Source organism: Schistocerca nitens, chromosome 1, assembly GCF_023898315.1.
Source record: "Schistocerca nitens isolate TAMUIC-IGC-003100 chromosome 1, iqSchNite1.1, whole genome shotgun sequence".
Taxonomy (NCBI): domain Eukaryota; kingdom Metazoa; phylum Arthropoda; class Insecta; order Orthoptera; family Acrididae; genus Schistocerca; species Schistocerca nitens.
In genome coordinates, this window is record NC_064614.1 from 1147044815 (window position 1) to 1147057431 (window position 12617).

The 12617-nt window shown below is 45.5% G+C and overlaps 1 protein-coding gene across 1 annotated transcript in view; it reads left to right on the forward strand.

Moving 5' to 3' along the window:
• Positions 1 to 2333: 2333 nt before the first annotated feature.
• LOC126232720 (neuropeptide SIFamide receptor-like) overlaps positions 2334 to 12617 on the forward strand; it is a 132613-nt gene continuing 122329 nt past the window's right edge. The window contains exon 1 of the mRNA XM_049942815.1: positions 2334 to 2452. Coding sequence (XP_049798772.1) covers positions 2334 to 2452 — 119 coding nt within the window. The remainder of the gene's footprint in view (positions 2453 to 12617) is intronic.

Consider the following 12617-nt stretch of genomic DNA (forward strand, 5'->3'; position numbering starts at 1 on the left):
GCAAGTTGCAGTCCTACGAAGACTGTGTCACGCCTTCGGAACCTCGCTCCTCTCTCCATTCCTTAAGACATTGCGCAAGTGTGACATTAGAACCGTGTAGCATTCTTTTAGTGGTTCATGTTCTGCAACGCCACATCAACACGATTTTTTTGGTCTGACGAGGCATGGTTTCACCTTGATGGATCATAATGAATATAATCCACATTTCTGTTGTACATACATACATCAAAAAAGTTCTGCATCACCCCGATTCCCAGAACTCCTGAAGATAGACGTTGACTGTGAATACTCTGTCACAGACACAGTCCCTTTGACTAATCAGACATGTGACTAAACCCGCTCAATGATGTAACCAACCAAGCATGAGCAGCGCCTCTTAAACGGAGGGCGTCCGACAGCCGATCAGTTCCAGTCATTCCACCAGGAAGAAAGTACACGGCTTGTGATGTCTGTAGTTCAACCAAGCCTAGACGGTCAGTACCGCGGTTCGATCGCGTCCGCATTGTTTAGTTTGTGCCAGAAAGGGCTCTCAACGCGGGAATTGTCCAGGCGTCTCGGAGTGAACCAAAGCGATGTTTTTCGGACATGGAGGAGATACAGAGATTCAGGAACTATCGATAACATGCCTCGCTCAGGCCACCCAAGGGCTACTACTGCATGGGATGACCGCTACCTACATCTCAGAGGAACCCTGACAGCAACGCCACCATGTTGAATAATGATTTTTCTGCACCCATAGGACATCGTGTTACGACTCAAACTGTGCGTGATAGGCTGCATCATGCGCAACTTGACGCCTGATGTCCATGGCGAGGTCCATCTTTGCAACCACGACACCATGCAGCGCGGTACAGATGGCCCAACAACATGCCGAATGGACCGCACAGGATTAGCACCACGTTCTCTTCACCGATGAGTGTCGCATATGCCTTTAACCAGACAATCTTCGGAGACGTGTTTGGAGGCAACCCAGTCAGGCTGAACGCCTTAGACACGCTGTCCAGCGAGAGCAGCAAGGTGGCGGTTACCTGCTGTTCTGGGGTGGCATTATGTGGGGCCGACGTACGCCGCTGGTGGTCATGGAAGGCGCCGTAATGGCTGTACGATACGTGAATGCCATCCTCCGATCGATAGTGCAACCATACCGGCAACATATTGGCGAGGCATTCGTCTTAATGGGTGACTGTTCGCGCCCCCATCATGCACATGTTGTGAATGAGTTCCTTCAGGATAACGACATCGCTCGACTAGAGTGATCAGCATGTTCTCCAGACATGGACCCTATCGAACATGCTTGGGATAGATTAAAAAGGGCTGTTAATGGACGGTGTGACCCACCAACCTCTCGGAAGGATGTACGCCTAATCGCCGTTGAGGAGTGGGACAATCTGGACCAACAGTGCCTTGATAAACTTGTGGATAGTAAACCACGACGAATACAGGCATGCATCAATGCACGAGGACGTGCAACTGGGTATTAGATGTACCGGTGTGTACAGCAATCTGGATGACCACCTCTGAAGGTTTCGGTGTACGTTGGTACAATATGCAATGTGTGGTTTTCATGAGCAACAAATGGGCGGAAATGATGTCTATGTTGATCTCTATTGCAATTTTCTGTACAGGTTCCGGATCTCTCGCAACCGACGTGATGCAAAACTTTTTTTGATGTGTGTATAATTCTGACCAGAAACTCCTGTCGCTTCTGCTATGTCTCGTAGGTGACTCTTAATCACATTATTTCACGGCAGAGTGAACAGTGAGCGCCTAAATACAGGTTAGGCAACATGAGAACGAAGTCTTTCGCGACCACATTCTTGTATAAAATGTTCTCAGACTACTTGCCTCGCAGTTTCTGGCTAAGACCCGAAGGTTCCACCAGTTGACAGTGTCACCTTCGTTAGGAGCTACTACGTGTCGTGGCTTGCCACTGAGTGTGACAACTAGTGGCCCATTCTATGATCACGGCCCGCGGTGGCCTTATACAGACGGTGGACGGCTTCTGAATGGTCACAGACGTCACAGACGTCTGCTCGTGGCACCACCGTTCCCATACGAGCGTAAGCAATGTAGCGAATTTCTCCATTTGTTGTCAGCGCCGCAACTTCGCTTCTGCGCACCACTAGGATTGTATCCACCGTCCCGGTTGAAGTTGTTTCCGTATATTCTTATTTCTATCGCTGCTTTAACGCAACTGCATAAAATAACGACCTGCAGTCGCAAGACGTTGCTAAGCTCTGCTCGCATTGCACGGAGTTCAGTTTCGAGCTAACAGTCGGATCTGAAATGTATTCTGAAACGAAGCTCAGGCCACGTGTGTCACGTCTTCGCCGATGTTAGAACCGGATTATAGAGGGGCGGCGCAACAGAGCAGAGTGAAGCTGCGCGTCTGGGTGCCGCAGTGCTGCTCCGCGCCCACAAACAGTGCAGCCAGGGAGCCGCGCGGCAGCTGGCAGGCTGGCTTTACTGCAGGCCCACAAGCCGGTCTATCTGCAAACTTTATGAAACGATTTAAAAAAAAAAAAAACTACTCAATGAAAAAATCTGATTCTCACGCATCTCACAGCTTTACTCGTCAGCTTCATGATGTATGTAGTTATTTCAATATACCCAAATTAAGCAAAGCTACTCTAAGAAAGTCGAATAGTTTATAACGAAAAGTAGAAGTCACTATGAATTTGCGTTTTTTGCATGTTAGGACATATGTTTCTGTATACCAAATCAACATAGCATACTGACTATTCTTTAACTTGGGATGGGATCTATAACTCATACCAAACTCAAGAAATGCCCGCATCTCGTGGTCGTGCGGTAGCGTTCTCGCTTCCCATGCCCGGGTTCCCGGGTTCGATTCCCGGCGGGGTCAGGGATTTTCTCTGCCTCGTGATGGCTGGGTGTTGTGTGATGTCCTTAGGTTAGTTAGGTTTAAGTAGTTCTAAGTTCTAGTGGACTGATGACCATAGATGTTAAGTCCCATAGTGCTCAGAGCCATTTGAACCAGCCAAACTCAAGAAAACGGATGATGTATAGCGCGCTCATTTCCGTTAGAGGGTCCAGAAGATAAAGCGACAATGAAATATTTGTAACACCTTTGTGTCTAATAAATGATCTGAGATATCGAAACAATATTTTGTCAAATGGTAGCGCGCAAAGAGGACATTATGTTGCCATATGATTACCATGCATAGCTTCGTTATCTAGCGCTATACAGGGTGATCCATTGATAGTGACCGGGCCAAATATCTCAGGAAATAAGCATCAAACGAAAAAACTACAAAGAAAGAAACTCGTCTAGCTAGAAGGCACTATTGTTGGTCCGATAGATGGCGCTGCCATAGGTCAAACGGATATCAATTGCGTTTTTTTACATAGGAATTCCTATTTTTATTACATATTCGAGTATTACGTAAAGAAATATGAATCTTTTAGCTGGACCACTTTTTTCGCATTGTGATAGATGGCGCTGTAATATCACAAACGTATAAGTACGTGCTATTACGTAAGATTCCGCCAGTGCGGACGGTATTTGCTTCGTGATACATTACCCGTGTGAAAATGGATCGTTTACCAATTGCGGAAAAGGTCAATAGCGTGTTGATGTATGGCTATTGTGATCAAAATGCCCAATGGACGTGTGTTATGTATGCTGCTCGGTATCCTGGACGACATCATCCAAGTGTCAGAACCGTTCACCGGATAGTTATTTAAGGAAACAGGAAGTGTTCAGCCACATGTGAAACGTCAACCACGACCTGCAACAAAAGACGATGCCCAAGTAGGTGTTTTAGCTGCTGTCGCGCCTAATCCGCACATCAGTAGCAGACAAATTGCGCGAGAATCGGGAATCTTAAAAACGTCGGTGTTGAGAATGCTACATCAACATCGATTGCACCCGTACCATATTTCTATGCACCAGGAATTGCAAGGCGACGACTTTGAACGTCGTGTACAGTTCTGCCACTGGGCACAACAGAAATTACGGGACGATAACAGATTTCTGCACGCGTTCTATTTAGCAAAAAATGGTTCAAATGGCTCTGAGCACTATGGGACTTAACATCTGAGGTCATCAGTCCGCTAGAACTTAGAACTACTTAAACCTAACTAACCTAAGCACATCACACACATCCATGCCCGAGGCAGGATTCGAACCTGCGACCGTAGCAGTCACGCGGTTCCTGACTGACGCGCCTAGAACCGCACGGCCACCACGGCCGGCTTCTATTTAGCGACGAAGCGTCATTCACCAACAGCGGTAACGTAAACCGGCATAATATGCACTATTGGGCAACGGAAATCCACGATGGCTGCGACAAGTGGAACATCAGCGACCTTGTCGGGTTAATGTGTGGTGCGGCAGGAAGGATTATTGGCCCCCATTTTATCGATGGCAATCTAAATGGTGTAATGTATGTTGATTTCTTACGTAATGTTCTACCGATGTTACTACAAGATGTTTCACTGCATGACAGAATGGCGATGTACTTCCAACATGATGGATGTCCGGCACATAGCTCGCGTGCGGTTGAAGCAGTATTGAATAGCATATTTCTCGACAGATGGATTGGTCGTCGAAGCACCATACCATGGCCCGCACGTTCACCGGATCTGAGGTCCCCGGATTTCTTTCTGTGGGGAAAGTTGAAGGATATTTGCTATCGTGATCCACCGACAACGCCTGACACAATGGATGTGCGAACATTACGGAAGACGGACTACTCGCTGTTGAGAGGAGTGTCGTTACACGTATTGCCAAATGCATTGAGGTTGACGGAGATCATTTTGAGCATTTATTGCATTAATGTGGTATTTACCGGTAGTCACGCTGTAACAGCATGCGTTCTCAGAAATGATAAATTCACAAAGGTACATGTATCACATTGGAACAATCGAAATGAAATGTTCAAACGTACCTACGTTCTGTATTTTAATTTAAAAAGCCTACCTCTTACCAACAGTTCGTCTAAAATTGTGAGCCATATGTTAGTGACTATTACAGCGCCATTATCACAAAGCGAAGAAAGTGGTCAACTAAAAGATTCATATTTCTTTACGTACTACACGGATATGTAATAAAAATGCGGGTTCCTATTTTTAAAAAACGTAGTTGATATCCGTTTGCCCTATGGCAGCGCCATCTAGCGGGCCAACCATAGCGCCATATGGTTTCCCCCTTCAAGCAAGACAAGTTTCGTTCTTTGTAGTTTTTTCGTTTGGCGCTTATTTCATGAGATATTTGGCCCGGTCACGATCAATGGACCACCCTGTATACTACAGATTTTTTCAATGGAATACTGTAATTTTTTTAAGAGTGATCGAGAGTCGGTCAAACGAGAATTGTTACAGGTTACTAGAAACTGGAAGAAGTTTTCGGATCATGGCTCTGACATTCATAACAGGATTCACAACCATTGTAAGAATTGTGGAGTCAGGTACCAAAGTGTATGGGATTGCCTCTAGCCAATTCCCCATCAGAGTGCGTCCGAAGATGATTTTCTAAATGCTGTAAATGATTTATACAACATACATAACTTTCCAAATGCAGTCGGTGATGCTGGCAGGAACCAGATTCGTCTACAATATCCAGAAAATACTGGTACAATGTCTTACACTTATAAATATTTTAATTCAGTCGTACTACAAGTGGTTGCAGATCTTCATGGAAATTCGTTAGAATCGATGTTGGGGGATACGGGAAGGAAAGCGGAGGTGGTAGATTTCATTTTCGTGTGTTTCGTTTGATACAAGAAAGTAAGCTTAATATACCGGCAGACTCTCAGTACCAAGGGCTTCAGTCGTCTTGCCTTTTATATTCATTGGAGTTGAGGCGTAGCCGTTCTTGAAGCATGTTATACAGTCTTACAATCGATAGGTTTCAGGTCCAAGGAAAGAATATTTCAATGAACACTTTTTCAGAACGTGACGGTTAAGTGAATATGCTTTTGGAATAATGTGCGCTAAGTGGACATATTTTTTGGAAGACAATAAAAACTTCACCAGAATATACTGACGATATTGAGAAATGCGCATGTTCTCCACTGCACTGTCGTAGACATAGAAGGATCCCTCCTGTGTGTTGAAGAGCTACATACAGTAGAAATCGAACCTTCTATACAAAGAAATTTATTAGACAGGACGAAATTTTAAAAGAGCTTTAAATGACGCTGACCAGATAAGATGGTTTTGAAAAAATTTTCTCACATTCATGTGGCAATAGAATTACAACTACAAATACATTTCCTTAATCTCTTTGAGCCGTGTCTGGCTCGTGTTATGCTTTGCATTAGACCTTGGTTGCTATTCTGTGATTAGTCTCCCGCGGTTATCGCGATTATGCTGTTATCCTCTCTCTCTCCGCGAGTCGCAGCAGCATCGTGTATCGATTTTCGCACCCTTGGCCTAGGATAGCCGAGAGCGCTACTGCGCTGCTTCCTGGACTCTGGTAGGCGCGCCGTCCCCGGATCGAATCCGCCCGGCGGATTAACAACGGCGGCTGGTGTGCCGGCCAGGCTGGATGTGGTTATTAGGCGGTTTCCCACATCTTACTAGGTGAATAGCGGACTGGTCCCCACGTCCCGCCTCAGTTACACGACTCGCAGACATTTGAAAAACATTCACACTATTCCACGATTTAGACTAGACGCAGGCAGCTGGGGTACATTAATTCCGTTCCGTGGGGTATGGGGTGGCGGCAGGAAGGGCATCCGGCCACCCCTTAACTTAACCATGCCAAATCCGTACTTAACCCTGCCGACCCTGCGTCCAGTGCGGGATAAAGGCAGTAACGAAAGAAGAAGATGAAGTACTATGAAACTTCCTGGCAGATTAAAACTGTGTGCCCGACCGAGACTCGAACTCGGGACCTTTGCCTTTCGCGGGCAAGTGCTCTACGATCTGAGCTCCCGAAGCACGACTCACGCCCGGTCCTCACAGCTGTACTTCTGCCAGTATCTCGTCTCCTACCTTCCAAACCAAGTTGGTAGAGCACTTGCCCGCGAGAGGCAAAGGTCCCGAGTTCGAGTCTCGGTCGGGCACACAGTTTTAACCTGCCAGAAAGTTTCATATTAGCGCACACTCCGCTGCAGAGTGAAAATCTCATTCAAGAAGTGCTCTCTTTGGCCTCGCGCTTATAGTTTCCGGCTGTGCCGTGTGCGGGCAGTTGGGTGGTTGGCGTGGAGCAGCGACGAAGTCTCCGTGGTGCGTGTCTGGCCGGGCCGCTGGCGGCGTCGACGCGCTGTCGGATTGTGAGGGGCTGTTCCCATTGCTACGAGGTCCGTGGCTCACCGATCCCGGACAGTAAAGTTGAGTCTTTACTTAATCTACCAGCCAGCCGCAACTGTTCACATTGTGTCCTTTGAATTTCGTTGTGGGCTGATGGGACATTCCCGCGAGCAACAACGTGTGTTTTCTAGTTGGCAAATTTTAGCCATTCTCCGGTGGAGTTTAACTGTACTTGGGTATTTGAATTGAAGTGCACCAGCGGAATCTTCTGCCTTGTGGCCGTTAACGTTCCTGTTACCTGCCCTGGCCGTTGACGTAAAAATCCTGCAGTGTATTTTCCTCGTCGTATTGTGGCTGTCCAGCGCGGCGTGTAGTTTGACAGCTGAATGTGTAGTTCGTTGCGGGAGCCGATACTTTCTGCGTTGTTCCATTGAACTCCCTGTTGTGTGCTGGTCGGGTGGAGCGGAAGTTATCCTGTCGCTTGGTGCGTTGATTGTCTGTCGGTTGGGTTGCCGTCGAACTGAGAATTGTTGGGCCGAATGCCTGTCTCACCTAAGCAAGCGTTAGTGTTCGAATTCCAGGCCGACCCTTGGAAACTTCTGAGCGCCGTTTGATGTGCTGTCTTTTCTTATTTGTTCTTGTTGTTTGTTTATGTATGGCTTCTAGCCGATTTTAAATTAAAGTTGTTTTGCCCTTGAGGCGTGGAATTGGTTGGGCCTTCAGCCTGATTTAAAGAAATTTTAGGCTAAGGCTTTATGCCTTCTAAAATTCAAATTCCTGTTTTGAGCCTTAAGTTATTGGCTTTCAGCCGGTTTTAAATTAAATTTGTTTTGCCCTTGAGGCGTGAGATTGAATGGCGCATTTAGCCGGGAATTAAGTTCTAAAATTAACGTTTGGCTTGCTTTGTTTTTAGTGTTTTCTTTACTCTTGTAATGTTTGTCAAATGAATAAAGTAGTATGTTCGATTGCAACTGACAGCCACTCATTTTGGCCCCTTTCCACAAACTAAACTATCTGTCCTGTCCTGCGGGCATAGCAGGGGATCTGACTCTTATTTCTTTCAAAATGGCTCTGACCACTGTGGGACTTAACTTCTGAGGTCATCAGTCCCCTAGAACTTAGAACTACTTAAACCTAACTAACCTAAGGACATCACACACATCCATGCCCGAGGCAGGATTCGAACCTGTGACCGTAGCAGTCGCGCGGTTCCAGACAGTAGTACCTAGAACCGCTCGGCCACACCGGCCGGCTCTTATTTCTTTCATTGTGCTAAAACGAGAGGCAATAATAAAGTCGAAATAGCAAAACTGACAAACACATGACACAAGATTTTCATGTGTATATCAGTTATGCTACTTCAACTTTATTATCGCCTCTCGTTTTTATACAATGAAAGAAATAAGAGGTTAAGGAAAAGTGTTCTGCACTTGTGGTTTGTAGTTCTACAGCCACATCACCAGATTACTTGTCCAAGTGAATGAGTTGTCATGATAGTTGTTTCGCTGGTTCTATAGAGGACGCCAAGTAAAAACATCTGCCATCAGGGCTTCTGTACATGCCATTGTCTCAACAGTGCAATAAAAGAAACACAAGCGCAAGCAACAGCACAGACTGTGTTATCCGCAACGACACCGGAATTCCGCCCAAACGCAGCTGGAGCCACTCGGACGCTCTGGTCGACGTGCTCTGAAAGAAACATGTTCGTTTCGCTCAGCGCCGCTCCGCTTACAGCGCCACTGTAATCACGCACCAGCATTTGTTTGTTTCGGGAATGCTGCTCTTCTCGCTGTAGTGCATGACAGTATAAAAAGTGTGGTATTGTTCTACATTTAAAAGACATTTTGAGGCCTACTGTAATCTTCAATCATACTGGCTGATATTTAAAGCACTCATACCATCTGATATGAATTAAATTTTTCACATCAATTGTGGGGTTCTTAATTACGATGTCATTGGGTTAATAACAAAATAACAAGATGTAGAAGACTGGGATAAGACCACGTTCTTATTTCTACCCCTTAATTAATAACAGAATCCCAGTTTGTAGAACTATGGGATGAAACTTTTCTATCATCAAACTGAAAGGCTGTGATAAGCTCTGAAGTTCCCGATTTTTAACGTGCCGTTGTTATTTCACACGGCGGTCGGAAACGGTACGGGTGGACTGACGGATGTATTTCCTTCCGCACTCACGGGAGATACCGTAAATCATTTACTTAATTGTTTGATATTTCCGCGTTTCCGGGAGGACCGACTTCATATAGCGTGTACCATAGCCGTCCTTTCGGAACTTGTACTTCATATGGTTTCTCTCGGAATTCAAGTCACCCAAGTCAGCAACAGTTCAAGCTTTGTACACTGATAAGCCAAAACATGATCACTAGCCACCACGACGTTGGATGCAACCTGCTAACGTTGCGGGCAAGTGACGCGGGAAAAAAAGTGTGTAAGCATAGCAGAGCCGGATGGGGGTTCATCCTAGAGAATATATGGGTGCAAATGGGGAAATCCACTAGATAACCGACTTTGACAAAGGGCAAATTATTATTACGCAGAGCCTGTGAACGAGTATCTCGAAAATGGCAAAGTTGGTCGAGTGTTCACGTGCTACAGAAAGAGGTAGGAGGACAGTGAAACTACCACTAGGTGCTAAATGGTTGGACGTACAGGTCTCTTCACAGAACGTGGGGTTCGGAAGATTGTCTGCTCTGATCTGCGGCATCTCTGCCGAAACAGTGCAATGATGGTGCACGCAAAATTGTTTCGGGGTACACCGCTCATCGCATATTGTTGGACCTCGAGCTCTGCAGCAGTCCACCCCTACGTGTTCACATGTTGACCCAATGACATCGTCAATCAAGATTTCAGTGGCCACGGGACCATCGGAATTCGACCGTCGATCAATGGAAACGTGTCGATTCTCCGGTTGAATCACATTTTTGCTACACTAGGTCGATAGTCGTCTCCACAAACGTCGTCATCGAGGTGAACAGCGTCTCGAAACGTGCAGCGCGCTACGGATGCAGGCTGGTGGGAACAGTATTATGCTGTCCTTAGGTTAGTTAGGTTTAAGTAGTTCTAAGTTCTAGGGGACTGATGACCATAGATGTTAAGTCCCATAGTGCTCAGAGCCATTTGAACCATTTGAACCACAGTATTATGCTATGGGAGACATTCTTCTGCGCTTGCTTGGGGTCTGTGGTAGTAATCGAAGACACACTGACAGCTGCGAACCACCTGCATCTCTTCATGCTTGAAGTATTCCCCGACGGCGTGTCATCTTTCAGCAGTATAACGGTCCGTGCCTCGGAGGCATAATTATGCTACGTTGGTTTGAGGAGCATTATAGTGAAATCACGTTGATCTCTCAGTGACCAAATTCGCCTGATGTAAATCCCATTGTAACCATCAGGGTCACTATTGGGCGCCATCACCATGCACACAAGCCAGCGGCCCTTTATTTATTCGAATTACATGACCTGTGCCTAGACATCTAATGCCGCATAGCTCCACAAACTTGCCAACAAACTATCGGATTCCTGATAAGCAGAATCAATGGTATATTTCCTTCCAGAGGCGGATGAACAAGATATTACGCAGATGGTCATAATGTTTCGGCACATCAGTGTTTATCAACGAACTTAAAGCGACTCTCGTCTGGACTGCATGGCGAAAACTCTGCGCATTGAGATATAAGTCAGCGTGCGCCGGCCTGCGATACACACATTAGCCGCAACGCCCATCCGACATCTGACTCCGTTTTATCGAAACATCAAAAAATGACAAGTTTACTTTACTCTCTGCCTCGGCAGTGAACTGGATGTTTGGGTGCATGATATTCATGTTTCTGAGGAACTATTCAAGAGCTTCAACGTCATGTGGCTATTGTCGTCAATGTAACGATAAAATACACATATATGTTTCACACAGAAGTTGGCCATTGCTGGAAACAATACAGAGCCCACAGCCATTCCTTCTAACAAGTCAAAAAATATGTCGCCATTCAAGAAGTATGTGATCGTCATAAGATGTAAGAGAAATTTTATTGTCTCGGGAGGAAAGTTCTCTGCGAACAGTTTTAACGTGTCCTCCACAGGAACTATTCTATACAAAGTGAGACCACGTCCAGTCAGACTAAAATAACATTTTGGTCAATATTAGAGTGTCCGATTTTCTCATTGAATTTCTGGGAGCTTTTGATGTTATGCTCTGAGTGGCCACCTATCACAGTATTAACTTGGTTAGACAGTTGACTAGGTACAATAGAACTAACCATAGGTCTCAATGGCACAACTTCTTTGTGGAACGTGGGTAATGTGCACAGCCTAGGAAGTCTTGGAGCACGATCTCTGTGTTGATGCAACAGTTTGTAAACACAATACTTGGAAAACATTTGCAGCGGACGTGTGACAACGTCATGGGACGTGCACTCAGTCACATCATTACTTTCTCGGGTTTGCGTTTTCATGAAAAAGTGTTTTCAAAGAGGTTATGGCGCTCGGTCCTATGAGTAGCAAGCAGACTGACATGTAACCCTAACAAGGACTGTGCAATAGCAGCCGAGACACCTCTAATTTCACTACACATGACGTGGTCAGACGTCCAGAAGAATTTTGTTGAAACTGATCCTATATGTAAGATGATAATGCAGACAGCGTCAACTGTGTTTCGAAACGACGTGATCCGCATGCTCCTTTATTTTCATGCCATCATTAGGTCAACCAGTAGCTGTACCTTCACATTTCAATGGTAATACTTTTCATTCACGTGGGTTTTCATTTGAACTGTAGTTCCACAAAGTAAACGAATTTGGAAAGCATTTCAAAAACTTTTAAAAGCATGCTGTTTCACAACGTTCTTGGTCACACCACGGTTTTGTTGAATCTTTCACGTGTGTTGTAAAACCTATCTCGAATTGAAATACCATTATTTTGGTGTACACAGAGTGCCTTTACGCATTATAGTACAATAACATACATAGAACTTTTATGATCAAGTTAGAAATTCCAGTCTCACGATGTGACTGCTTCGCACAAGTCTCCTAACCATTAATGCAGCAACAGATTTGTTTCTTTCAAGCGAGAACAAAATATAATTTTTCCGCTTCCAACTGGCTATCGCAGTATATCATAGTGAGTAACAAATCGTGCCCGTAATTTTATTTAGAATGTATTATCCCACTGCCACTTCATGAATAAGGGATGCTCCCGGCGAAACGCAGGCTCCTCTCGCCCAGTCTGACCGCTATTGTGATGTATTATCCTCACGTTACGTTAGGCTGCAGCCTCGCGCCGTTTTGTATACGTCTCTGTCTCATTTCTGTGGACGTTAGACAACAAATTCCCGCGAAACTAGCAGACGACATGCATAGAAAAATATAAAAAATGATGAAA